The 13,935-nt window shown below is 51.5% G+C and overlaps 1 protein-coding gene across 2 annotated transcripts in view; it reads right to left on the bottom strand.

Moving 5' to 3' along the window:
• Nucleotides 1–379: 379 nt before the first annotated feature.
• PRAG1 (PEAK1 related, kinase-activating pseudokinase 1) overlaps nt 380–13,935 on the bottom strand; it is a 51,723-nt gene continuing 38,167 nt past the window's right edge. For both annotated transcript variants that reach the window (XM_040490133.1, XM_040490134.1), the window contains 2 exons: nt 8,804–9,555; nt 380–1,698 (listed from right to left, as the gene is read on the bottom strand). In XM_040490133.1, the coding sequence (XP_040346067.1) occupies nt 556–1,698; nt 8,804–9,555 (1,895 nt within the window). In that variant the 3' untranslated portion in view covers nt 380–555. The remainder of the gene's footprint in view (nt 1,699–8,803; nt 9,556–13,935) is intronic.

The following is a 13,935-nucleotide window of genomic DNA, read 5'->3' on the forward strand; positions in this document are numbered from 1 at the left end:
CATCTGCTCTGTGTTCAGAGTGGAGCCTGCTTGAGATTCTCTCTCTCTCTCTCTCTCTCTCTCTCTCTCTCTCTCTCCCCCCTCTCTCTCTCTCCCTCTCTGCCCCTCCCCCGCTCATGCTCTCTCTTTCAAAATAAACTTTAAAAGCAAAAAATATTGAGTGAAGGTCTGCTGGATTTTTTTTTTTTAACAGCCATTTGACAAAGGGGTAAAGTGATCCCATGGTGACGTAGTGAAGTCGGAGTCCAGACTTCACTGCATCCGCAGAACTGTCCCCAGGCCGGGGCGCGGGGCCAGGAATGTACTGACTACAGGAAGAAACCTGGAGGACTTGAGAAGGACGGGGGGCGGGGGGACGGCGTGGGCAATGACAGCCGCAGTCTTTCTTATTTAGATATTTTATATATATATTACATCCAAGTATGACAGTCGTGTACCATTTCCCAGGGGAGACAGATGTTCCCAAGGCCAGGCAGGGTGCAAGGGGGGGGGGGGGGGAGGAGGAGGCGCGGGCAGGGGAGCGGGCGGCTGAAGGGCGGGGCTGGGGGGCCGCGCTCACAGAAGCTGCAGGAGCTTCAGGGACTGGAGGAGCGCCCCCGGCTCGGCCGCCGCCAGATACTGGCAGCACAGCCAGTCCTCCAGCTCTACCCCGCGCCTGCGGTCCGCCGCCCGCTCGGCAAACTTCATCATCATCAGGGCGCGCTTCATGTCGATCCAGTTGTGCAGCGTGCCGCACAGCACCTCCTCCGACGTGCCCGGCTGCTCCACCAGCTCCCGCCGCGGCCCCCACAGCAGGCACTGCAGCACCCGCTTGGCCTCGCCGATGCGGATGCGCTTGATGGGGTCGGCCTCCAGCAGCAGGTGCGCGAGCTGCTGCAGGCCGGGCGAGTAGAGGGACAGCGCGGGCAGCGGGGGCAGGTCCTCCTGCCGGTAGTCCTGTTCCCGCAGCCGCGCCCGCACCTCGAACGGGTTGGGCTGGTGGAGCAGCTCATAAATGAGGATGCCCGTCTGGAACTCATCGAACTTGCGGTACTGCGAGGCAGACACGATCTCGGGGGCCAGCCGGGCCTGGCTCTTCTTCTGTTGCAGGTTGGTGGTGCCGCCTGGCTTCTGCTTGGCCTTCAGGAAGTTGCTGATGATGAGCCGCGGCAGGTACTTCTCACTGGGCACCCCCTGGCAGGCGGGGGCGGGGGCGGGGACGGGGGTGGCAGCCGCGAGAGAGGCAGAGGGGCACGCTGCGGGAGCCCCAGCCGGGGAAGGGGATGGGGCGGCGGGGGAGGCGCCGGGGGAGGCCTGGGGGGAGCAGTGCACCAGCAGCAGGTTCTCCAGGCACAGGTCCCGGTGGATGATCCCGTGCTCCTTCAGATGCTCCAGCCCGTTGCAAAGCTGCAGGAGCAGGAAGCACACGCGCCGCTCGTAAACCTCAGGCTCGGACTGATGGCTGGAGGCGGAGTCCCGCACAAAGTCAGAAGCCGTCTGGTGGGGCACCTCGGGGGTGATGACCACCACGCAGTCCTGCTCCTGGGCAGGCGGGTGTGATGGGGGTGCAGGCTGAGGGTCCTTGGGTGCGTCAGGAGAGGTGAGCATGCTGGAGGGCACCGAGGCAACAAAGTGGCCGCAGTCCTGCTGGATGTTGAAGTGCACGGGCACAGAAGGGCTGCAGTAAGGGGCTGCTTTGGGCTCAGGGGTCTTGCAGATCTGCGGGCGAAAGGCAAAGTCCGGTCAATGGTGGAATCCATCATCCTCAACAAACGGTGTTGGGACATTTCGGATAGCCGCTTGCAAAAAGGAGAAGTAAACCCTTACACCAGACACACAAATTGCCTCAACGTGGATCACGCTTAGGTGTAAGAGCCCCGAATATACATTTTAGAAGAAAACCCAGGGCAGAGTGTTTGACACTTTGGGCTGGGCAAAGATTTCCCAGATGCCACACCAAAAGCATGGTCCATAAGGGAAAAAAAAAGTCGGTAATTATCAAAATTCCTAAGATACCATTAAGAAAAGGAAAAGACAAGTCATAGGCTGGAGAAAATATTTACAAAACACCTATCTGATGAATAATTTTTAAGTAAAATTTAACAAAAAACTCTTACAACGCAGTAAGAGAATGATAAACTACCCAATCAAAAGTGGACAAACTATATTAATAGGAATTTTACCAAAGAAATACGTAAATGGCCACAAGCACAGTAGTCACTGGGGAGGGGAGCCTGGGTGGCTCATTCGGTTGAGCGTCCGACTTCGGCTCTGGTCATGATCCATCAGTTTGTGAGTTCGAGCCCCGAGTCGGGCACAGAGCCCGCCTCAGATCCTCTGTACCCCCCCACTCTCTGCCCCTCCCCTGCTTGTGCTTTCTCTCTCTCAAAACTAAAATTTTTTTTTTTTTAAAGTAGTCACTGGGGAGATGCAAACCAAAGCCACAGTGAGGTATTGCTTGACGCCCACTCGAATGTCTATAACAAGAATGACAGGCAGTAACAAGTGTCCATGAGGATGCAGAGAAATGGGAGCCCTCCTACATTGTTGGTGGCGTATAAAATGGTGCCATCACTTTGGAACACAGTTTGGCAATTTCTTTAAGAGTTAAACATAACATGACGACATGATCCAGCAGGAGTGGGGCTCCTGCAGGACAACGTGGCACCCTATCAGTAGGAACACATCTGTCTGCCCCTAGTGTGTGCTAGAGAAATTCTCAGGAAACCAGACAAGCGTTTACACAGGCAGTCAACCTTAATCCTCATTCCTTGCGCCCTACAGCGGCCACCTGACCGCGGACGTGTTTGGCCGCTGGGGCGCTTTGCTCCCTTCTTGGGGAATCTCAGGGACAGAAGCGGGTCCTTCTAGGCTGTGGCCAAACTCCCTGAGACTGCCCTAGTTTCCAGATCCAGGTAAAGGTGCAATGTTGGTTGCTGGCACAGCTTGGCGAGCCAGCCGTTTTATTGGAGCTGCTACATGGAAGTCACGTACCTCCTTCCGAGGATGAGTCAGAGAGAAAACAGAGGGCTCTCCAGGGCGAGGGATGCCAACCCATGGCACCCTCTGAACACCCTATTATTGTAGGAATAAACAAGCAGGTGAGTTGGAGCTCCTCTGGGGAATCCCCACGACCATCGCTCTCCGGCCTCTTCAACATCTTGTATTAAGACAGCACCAGCCACTGAGGATCTTTAGCCATGGTAATCCTCTTCTGGCTGCCACGCAGCTGCTCAAGCCAGACGTCAGGCCTCTGTCAGGCCTCATTTTCCCCGTAATTACAAGGAAAGGGACAGAAGATGGGCTGTGGTCTCCCCTCTCAAAAGGATACAGCGCATCCTCAGCCATGCGTTATAGGAAGGTGAGGATCAGTGTAGTAATCCTGCAAAGAAAGGCACCTCGCATCTGCCTAGAACATATCATCCCGCGAGCAATCCAAAATAACCCTTCAGGCTGCCACAGTGCCACACTCGAGTGATTACAGCAGCGTTTACAAAGCGCCACATTGCTAACAGGTGACGTTTTCAGGAGTTCCGCTGCAAGCATCGTTTCACAGGCATTTATTTAGATTGCAGCTATACAAACCTTCTTCTCAGCCTGAAACCTGAAATAAGAGAGTCCAGCCTCTGAGGAAACTTTTAAAATGATAATTAGGGGGTGAAGGGAGGCAACACATTAGTAATCTCTCCATTACAGAGGTAAAACAGAAGAAAAATGTTTGTGCATTTTCCCCCAGACATTGCTTCCTAATATACTAACAAAAATGATTCTGGAACACGCATCTAAAGGGCATTGTTGTGGATTCCCCACTGTAGCCCACCCAACTGTATTTGTTTTTTACGTGGCAGTCTTCTGAAACACTATTAAACGAAAGGGAATGTGTAGCCTTCAAAATGTAGTCTCGCGTATAGATGCCAGCCACTGTTTATGGCACTGTCTGCTGTGCCCTCTGTGGCTATGTGGGCCATGCATTGCTGAGGTCGGGGTCACTCCCTTCCCCATGAGAGCTTCTCCACCACAACACACACCTACCAAACTCTTGCACGTGTGAGGCACTGCCTACTAATCATTTTTCACACAGTGTCTCATTAAATCTCAGACAACCCGATGAGACAGGATGAGATAGATGCTTCTACAGAAGAGGAAACAGAGGCTTCGAGGGGTTAAAATATTTGCCCAAGATTGTACACGGGAGAAGTCTCCAGGAGTCAAAAGTATGGGCTTAGAAGTGAAAAAGACCCTGGCTTAAATACGAACTCAAACTCGGCAAACCCTGGCAAGTTACAATCGATTCTTGTTATTTGCAGTAGTTCTGTTAAGTAGCCACAAACACAGAATGAGCGAATACTGAACCACTGCTCCTAGGGGAAATATAGGGCGAAGTTCTTGCAAGCGTCTGTTAGTAACATTTTTTACCAACTGGCCAACACATAACCTCGCTTTGTGTGTGTTTCTGTTTAAAGACGCCTTATTAGTAGATACTGTGGATTCATGAACACAGAACTCCCGCAGATGGCACTGGAACTCATGCCTAAACGAAGCTCACCTAACACTCCCCCAAAGGCACATGACAGCCTTCTTGTGCTCACGACCACTAGGCAGGACTTCAGCGCTCAGCTCGGTCATTTCCAACAGTGAAATCATCAACACAAGACACAAAAATGTGAAGAACGAGACAACGAAGAGACCACAAAAAGGACACCTGTTGACAGGGGAGAACAGAAACAAGAAGCCAGAGCCTTGCCTTGTTCTACCTTGGCTGGGAATTCGCATGTCTGGTGACCCAAGTCTCCCCCTACTCTGTGCATTTCCAGGGACCACAAAAGGGCCACAAATTATGATTTGGGGTTACAAATGAATGTTAACAAGTGAATTCAAAAATACGGAATCCACAAATAGCAAGGATCCACCTTATTTATCTCAGTCTATTTTCTCCTCTGCCGTCCGGGCAGCGATAGGTCCTTTCTCCCAGGGCCACTGTGAGCAGCCAGGGACACAACACAGGTGTGGCTCTCAACACAGTGACTAGCCCACAGTGAGCTGGAGAAGGTTGCTATGGTGACCGCTCTGCTGGTCTGGCTGTAGCCATGTGGTGAGGCAATCCAGAGCTGGCTTGCCAGTTACTGTACAAACCTGGGGGCTGCAGCTGTCCAGGGCCTGGGAAGGGTTTCCAAGGATTCCTTTTCTCAAGGGTGTCAAAGGCCTAGGCCCAGCAAATACCACTGACGGTTTGCACAGAGATGTAAATGAAGGAGCAGAATAAATGGGGACAGGGCTGGGTGCATTTTAAAATCGGCGAGCCAGTCCTCTGTCAGGACCCCCCTGCCCCCGATCTGAGAGTCAGTATAGTGCAAAGGTGGGGGTGCCCCCTGCGGTCGTCTCACAGTGCGGGATGGTGGGTGCGGGTAGAGGAAGGGGGGAGGACAGGGAGGCTTCTCCACCCTCACCCCCTCCATTTCATTTTCAGGGAGTCTGAGCTTGGGATCTGGTGCAAGACCACACAAACCTTTGGTTCAGCTCAAATTTCAAACGTTTTGCTGAGCCAAGTCTCACTTTCAACTTTGGAGCCACAGCCTCGTTCGTGGTTAAAAATCTGGGCTAAGTCACGTTCTTTAAATAAAGAAGGCCCAGCTGGCTTAACACAAGTCCCTAATTACCGAACTGGAGTCCTAGTTGACCGAGGAATAAAGCAGCTTCTAAAACTCACACACAGCTGATGATTTCCCCCCCCCCCACCACATAGTCACGGAGCAGGGCTACAAGAGCTGGCTTTAATCTCCTGGCTGCTGCAGGGCGCTGAGCCCATAAACGGAGGGCCTGGCATTTAGTGCGAGCAGGTGCGAGCCTGCTTTTGTTAATGGGGACTCGCGAGCAAGGCTCGCGCTTACCAGGCACAGATGACATGAGCTCAGCGCCGGAGCAGTGGCGTGGGCGGGGAGACCGCTCCGTCCCTCGGATTCCAGATGACTGTATTCCGTCTAGACTGCAGCGCTAATGAAGTACAACAGCTGCACGTGGGAAACGATGTTCCGAGAGCCCCCGCCCCACAATTACCGGGGCCAGGCACACTTGCGAACTGGTATTGTTGTTCCCCAGATTCTGAACACTGGATGCTCTTCTCCAGATTTCCTTTTCATATGTTACAGAGATGGTCCTTGGGCTGCCATGTCTCCGGCAGAGTCAAATAGGACACCTGGGACTCTCTTCCTTAGAGGGCTGGGGCCTCGTGTCCCCACTTCCTCATAGCTTACATTTCTAATGAAATGAGGAACAATGCTTGTTTTTAACCTCCGCCAGGAAAGCCAGATTTTCTGCATTGTTCTTCAGAGAATGTGGCTAATTCTTCATTGTTCCAGGAGGTCCTAGATCCAAGCTGCACATGACAATCACTTAAAAATATAAAAACCACGGGCGCCTGGGTGGCTCAGTCAGTTAGGTATCCACTCTTGGTTTGGGCTCAGGTCATGGTCTCACGGTTTGAGAGTTCGAGCCCCGCATTGGGCTCTGTGCTGACAGCAGAGAACTCTCTCTCCCTCTGCCCCTCCCCTGCTCTCTGTCTCTCGTGTGTGCTCTGTCACTCTCTCTCTCTCTCTCAAAATAAATAAATAAACTAAAAAATATATGTGAAAACCAGAACCCTTTACCCCAAGGTTCTGATCAGTGGCCACCTAGCTCCTTAGTTCCCAGAGCAGGATGACATCACTTTCCACCCCAAGGCAGGAGGGAGCAAGCTGCTTCCACCAGGTCCTTCCTTCCTCAGAATGGAGAGGCACTGAATGAACCCAGTTCCAGCCCCAGGAGCCAGGTGACAGTGGCTGATGCCCTTGACCTCAGGGAGGGCAAGGGAAGGCTGGCTCACTGATTACCTCCTCAGGTTCCCTGGGGCTAGCAAAAGCAAAGAACCTCCTGTAAGACACCTCCAGCCCTCAGGCTTTGAGGAGCTCACATTTCCATTCCTTTCATTGTTTGGGTCCACACCCTGGATCTGGGCCAACAAAGACGACCAGAAAGCCTGGCTTCTCAAGTTCAGCTCACTGGAGAGTGTACTCACTTTCCCTCTACTGGATGGATACAGCACCATCCGAACAGGAAGGGGAACACTGGGATTGTTTCTTTTTTGTTTTTCACTGTGCTTGGGGAGTGGCAGAGCAGGATCACTTACTAAGATGGGTTTTGATAGAAAGAGACAGTGAAGTTCAAGAAATCGACAGACTCTCAGTTCAGCATGTTTGTATTTTCTTCCATCTGGTGCTTGCCATCTTAGCCACAACCCCCCCTAGTCTTTTGGGACCTTGATTCTGGATAATCGATTGTATTCTTATAGCCGTACTGGCCTCTTCACCCCCAGTTTTTTCATCGTAAGGCAGCAAATAATTATATATGGCCCCCTGAACCTATAAATCAGGGGTTACTAATCTATTTTTTATGGTGCTATCACCAAGTTGTTAAAAGAAAAATCTCAAAGTACAAAATTCATTGCAATTTTCCTTGGTTAATAGTCATAATATTAAAAACTTTTTTTAAATTTTTATTTATTTTTGAGAGACAGAGAGACAGAGAGCGAGTGGGGGAGGGGCAGAGAGAGAGAGAGAGGGAGACACAGAACCCGAAGCAGGCTCCAGGCTCTGAGCCGTCAGCGCAGAGCCCGATGCGGGGCCCGAACTCACAAACCATGAGATCATGACCTGAGCTGAAGTCGGATGCTTAACCGACTGAGTCACCCAGGCGTCCCTAATTATCATAATATTTTTAAAAACTCCACTGGTAAGCAGGAAGGCACCCTGCCTCCCCAGGCCATTTCATGTTAGATCAGTATTTGCATTTTTTTCTGACTGGAAATAAAAGATCTTGGGACAGGTGATGGCACAAAAAAAAAAAAAAAAAAAAAAAAAAAGCTCATTGTTCCCCTCCTCACTACCCGCAAAAGCTTGCATTTATAGAAGAGCTACAGGACCGCCAGGTATTCAGGGGACACCAAAAGATGAGAAAAAAGGCCACATGGAAGGAACAGAATGTGGGTGCAGACGGCTCGACCAGCTTGCAGGGAGCTGTACCTTGAGAGAGCGGTGAGGGATGGTAGCAACGGCCCTGAGCTGGTGGCAAAAATTAAAGAGCTGTGTTACTTGAACTAGTCACTTCACTTCTCTGAACTCCATCTCCCTTAAGGGACAGGATGGTAGTAGAGATGTAGCAGGCAAGCCAAAGCAGCATTCTGATCCATCGCAGCCACCCGCCACTGCCAGCTGTGGGCAGCTAAATCATTTTGCGCCCCAGATTCCCCACCTGTAAAACCTATCTGCCCTGTGAGGATGTGAGGTCATGTAGTTAATGCACCCGAGAGTCTTGTTGCATACTGAATGCTTCATCGATGCAGTTACTCTGTGTTCAAGATCACGCCTAGGTCCACCTCCCTCTCCAGCTATCTAGCATTTGAAGAACAGTATCTTCATTGTCCGTCCCTCTGACTGGATCATAAGCTCCATAAGGAACCTTATGTCCCGGGCCAGGCTGAGGGTGAAATCGGTGAGCACGGGTGCTCACAGTAAACTCAGGCACCAAGCCTGCGCCTGAAGCCCGGACAGGTGAAAGGACTTGCTCCAAAGGCTGTCCTGCCACAACCAGGACCAGCTGGTTGCACTGCAGACTAGGAGCAGGGGGTGGGGCGACACCTACGTTCACAGCAGGAGACGGGGCAATACCTACCTTCACAGCAGGGGGCGGGGCGGTTCCTACTTTCACAGCAGGGGGCGGGGCGATACCTACGTTCACAGCAGGGGGCGGGGCAGTACCTACTTTCACAGCAAGGGGGCGGGGCGGTACCTACTTTCACCGCGTAGGTGCTGCCAGGGTCCTCGGAGCAGGTGGCGCAATAATAGATGGCATCCCCCGAGTCACAACAGGGCCTGTTACAGGTCAGTTTGAAGAGAGACCAGTTATTCTCGTTGAAGTGCAGCTCCTTTTTCTGGCCGCCCATGAAGAGGTCCTCACACTTGGCTGCGAGGCGGACCAGGGACTGGGCATAGAGGCCCCCCAACTTGGCATAGGTGCCCTCCTTGCTGCTGATGCTGCCCAGGAGGCTGTGGAGCTGCAGCTGGGTGCTGCCGGTGGAGGCCTGGCTGGACACGCTCAGCTGGGAGGCCGAGGGGACCCCTTTGCACTGGAGGCTGGGGCTCCCGAAGCCGCTCTGGCCGCCCGCCAGCCCTGGTGCCGGCACCCAGTGGCCGTTGCCTTTGAAAGTTTTCTCCAGGGGCTCAGAAGAGGAGAAGATATGATGGTGGCGGCTCCCGGGGCTTGAGGAGTAGCTGAAGTGGGACTCTTCGTGGGCACAGACGTTGGTTTCCGAGTGGCTGAGGTTCAGCTTGGGACTTGCTGTTCTTGGCTTGGGGGAGCCTTGGGTCCAGAAGAAGCCATCAGGCGAAGAGGCCGCTCGGCTCACTAACTTCTTCTGGGGGAGAGGCGGGGGCTGTAGGGGGCCGCTGGGGGACACATCCTCAGTGGAGCCCGAAGGAAATGGAACAGGAGCAAAGAGTTTCTTCCCGCTGCTGGTGGGGGAGTGCGCTGGCTCAGAGGAAGGGCCTGAAATTGAGAAACAGCAACAATCAGGCTAAGAGGCCTATGCCACTCAGTTCCAGGGCCCTGCGGTCACAGAAATTGATTTTACTTGTTATTTATTTCTAAGAGATAATATATGCACAGTGAACACAATTCAAAATGCAAAAAGGGTATCCGGCGCCTTTGAAGTCAGCCTCCTACCTTAGCACCCAGTCCCCCTCATCAGAGGAAGCCACGCTGGCAATTTCCAGGGATCCTTCTGAAGATTTGCCAAACAACCCAGACAAATGCACATGCACACGTTTACACAAAGGAGATATTTTACATCAGATGTGCAGATCTATCTAATTCTTTTTAATAGCAATCCCATCATATACCATCATGTGCAAGTATCAGGATTTATTTAACCAGTCCCCTCCTGATGGACACTTAGCTTGTTTCCAATATTTTGCAAACAATGCCTGCAACAACAAATTTGAACAGGTATTTTGAATGGATTTTTTAAAAGTCAGGTTTATAGAGAGTACAAGTGACCCACAATAAAAACAATAAAAACACCCTGGTTGCCTTGGGGGGCTGGTATGGGATTTTATAAATGAAGAAACAGATCTTAAGGGAAAGCAAGTCTTTCCTAAACGCCAGTTCCCAGAGTGGGGCACGTGAATGCTGAACCTGACGGGGGTGAGGGACGGGGATGGCCTCAGCCCCCCACCCCAAACTGCACAGAACATGGGGACATTCAGAAATGTCATAGACAGTGACCTGAGGGCCAGTCTAGACAGGGCAATGACTGGACTTCACTCTTTGTATCAACGTATGAAATGGAGGTTTCAAACCAATGAAACAAGAGTTTGGGTAAAAATATTCAGGGAAGAAGGCATGGCCACTGGGGACAGAAAACAGCAAACTGAAACAGAACTCATTTCTTTCATTCTGAGAACTGACTGGAGGATGTCCCCACTATTTTGATAAAAGCTTCTAGGGAAATAACAGGAGAGTTAACTGTCTTCACAGGTCCTAAAATGCATCCTAGTATCCCAAGGGTTAAAATGTGAGAGAACTACGGTCTGACATTCAAGGACCTAGGCACTAATGACAACTGCCGCTCACTGAGTTCATCGAGCTATGTCATCCTAAGAGCAGGGCATGCAGTGTCCCTCTGTGCCTCTCCCCACCTCAGCAGCATGACTGGAACGCAAGAGCTACAACAAACACATAGGTCCCAGGCAAATAGTAAAAGGCCCCAAAGGAAAGCAAAGTGTTAGTTTTGTGTTGATGCATACGATCTTTCTGGCGCGGCTCCTGAATAGTTAACGATTTTCTTTGCCCACACAGAGTTGCCCTCTGCTTTCTCCAACCAAAGTGCGGACTTCCAGAATGGACCCCCAAGGAACAAACACGGGCACCAAGCCCCACAGACCAACACGGGGTCTCCTTACTTTGGGGTATCCCCTAGGGAGGAGGCTCCCTCTCGCGAGCAAGGTGACAGACCACGTCATCAGGGCTCACCTTGCCCACTGACATCCAGGCCCAGCCTCACTGACGAGAGCAGTGTCCGTGAGTGACCGCAGGGGCCTCCTGTCTAGTACACGGCAAGGCGGTCGGGCCCCACACCGACACCTCCCTCCCCTGGCTCCGCTATCGCTCTCATGGGACCCGGGAGAAAGCACAATGCTGCTCACGCTCCCACATCTGCAGGAGGCAAGCTCTCTTGCTTCCCAGTGGTTTTCGAAGATCGCAGTTAAGTTTTCCCTTCCACCTCACCCCTGCATTGCTAATGACGGGCGGGGCCCCTGCCAGCAAGGCTGAATGAGGGATTTATACCCTTCCAGGCCAGACTGATTATAAACCAAGCAGCAGCGGCACAGTCGGGCCAGGCAACTTTACACACCCGTGTATTTTCCCCTCATGGTCTGAAAGGGGACTGGCGAGAGCCAGCCAGCCGGAGGACGGGAGACCCTGATCGCAGCAGGTTCTGGATCCCTGGCGTCTATGGGTTCCCCCCCACTCTCCCCAAGAGGCTTTTCTGCTCCCAAGGGTGCAGTCAGCAGTGGGGGCGGATGAAGGCTAGGGCTGCACAGTCACTTCGTCTCCATCCTCCCTTTAGCAGAGCCTGAGAGAACGGGGAGCACCGGTGACCAGCTGCTGGACTGCAAAACGGAGGAATAAGACCCCTTGTATACGGGGCTCTCAAAGGACACTAAGCCTCAGCCACCAAGTACCCAGGGGATGAGCAAGAGGGTGACTGAGTGGAAACAGGTCCATTTCCCGACCTTTCTGCATTTTGGACGGCAGAAGTCTGCCACCATCAATCTGATTCTCCATTTGGTATCAACAGGCAGAAGATGGAAAACGAGGGGAGGCAGGGGAGTGTGATCAGAGTCTCTGGTCAATGCTCCTTCTATTTCTAACTTTATTTATTTATTGCATGAGAAACAGAGAGAGAGAGAACACGCAGGGGAGGGGCAGAGAGAGAGAGAAGGCTCCTGTCAGCACAGAGCCCGATGCAGGGCTCGAACTCATAAAACGTGAGATCATGAGCTGAGCCGAAACAAGAGTTGGACACTCAGCTGACTGAGCCACCCAGGCACCATTCTGGTCAATGCTTTAATCAGTGCCTCCAGTGACAGGGACAGCCTGCCTACAGTGAGGACTCCTTCCAGTCCCCAGTCCCCGGGTAGTTCCTGACAAATCAGTTTTTTGGCTAGTCGCCTCTTTAAGCCTTGTGCTTACTTCCCCATTCTTATTGGTTTGCCTTCCCTGTATGGCTCTCCATGACGCCTGCCACATGTCCTTTTCTGCCTCTACCTGTGACCTAGGGGTGGACAGCGGGATGAACCCCTAACTAGCTGTTGCCCTCACCGGGCTGAGTTTCCTCATTTAAAAATTGACCAGATCGTACCACAGTGAAGGTCCCTTCCAGCATGAAGAGTCTACAATTTCAGCTACTCTCTCCATTTTCAACTTCTTCCAGCAGGCATTTTGTCTCAAAGCTGCCCCTCAAGTAAAAATACCTCTAGGCAGATAGCTCTCCTGCTTCTCTCGATCTAGCTCCCTCAGCTGCCCCTGGTTAACTTTCCAACCTATAAGGGTAGCAGGAATTAAAAAAAAAAAAAAAAAAAAAAATCTGTAACACTTCTGATTCCCTAGATCGCCAGAGGGAATCAGGAGGTTCTGCTCTCACACCAAAAATAACTTGTGTGTGTGTTCAGGCAGTTGGAAGGAAGTGATTTTCTCCTGTATCCAATGGGTGTTCTCTTGCTTTCCTGTGGGAACTTTGTTAGTCAGCGGCTTTGATCAGATCTATAGGTAAATCTGGCAAGGAGTTCTGGGTATTAGGTGGAGTGTGGTTCCTTCCCCTTTATTTCTTAGCTGCTGTGTGTTTGGTCACCCAACAATCACTGCACAAAGCCCGTCCTAATTAGAGGACAGCAGGGCCTGAGAGGGCTCCCCCCACTCCACCCGTCCCCAGCAGGAAGGGCTACAGTTACCCAAACCTCACCCAGGGAAGTGAGGCTCACCTCAAATGTGCACTTTATGCATATAATCGGGCCTTATGTACACATATTGTGATTCTGAGGTAAAAAAAAAAAAAAAAAAATGCCTAGTTCTGTAACGGGCACACCTCCTTCCGACCTGAGGCGTCCTTTTAAACTTAGTTTCTTAAAATGTTTCTTTCAATTCGGAACCACAGCTGCTGAGGAGACCAAACTTCACTCTGATAGCCTCTGGGCACCTCAGGATCACATAACAGCTCAGCCCGTCATATTCTTAGGGCTACTCTGAAAGGGGTCAACATGTGGCCCTTGTCAATGAAACTGTGATTTCTCCACCATGGGACAAGAGGTACCTCCTTTCTATGGGACCAGAGGGCACCCCTAAAGCCCCACTCTGATTCTACCGTTTTCTTTACTCTTACATGGAGCACTTCCTCCGAAACATGGCTGGAGGTAACACAGCAGCTAGATTCTCACTACAGTTGACCCTTGAACATGGGCTCAGAATGTGTAGGTCCGTTTATAGGTGGTTTTTGTGTTTTGTTTTTTTTTCTGATAAATACAGTACTGTAAGGGTATTTTCTCTTCCTTATGATTTTCTTTTCTCTAGCTCACCTTGTGGTAAGAACGCAGTATATAATACACACAGAGTACAAAATCAGCCTATGTTATCAGGCTTCTGGTCAACTATTAGCAGTTACGTTTCTTTAATTTTTTTTTTTAACCTTTATTTATTTTTGAGACAGAGAGAGACAGAGCATGAATGGGGGAGGGTCAGAGAGAGGGAGACACAGAATCTGAAATAGGCTCCAGGTTCTGAGCTGTCAGCACAGAGCCCGACGCAGGGCTCAAACTCACGGACCGCAAGATCACCACCTGAGCCGAAGTCAGACGCTCAACCGACTGA

This window comes from Herpailurus yagouaroundi, unplaced genomic scaffold (assembly GCF_014898765.1).
Source record: "Herpailurus yagouaroundi ecotype Mexico unplaced genomic scaffold, PumYag 181, whole genome shotgun sequence".
Lineage (NCBI taxonomy): Eukaryota > Metazoa > Chordata > Mammalia > Carnivora > Felidae > Herpailurus > Herpailurus yagouaroundi.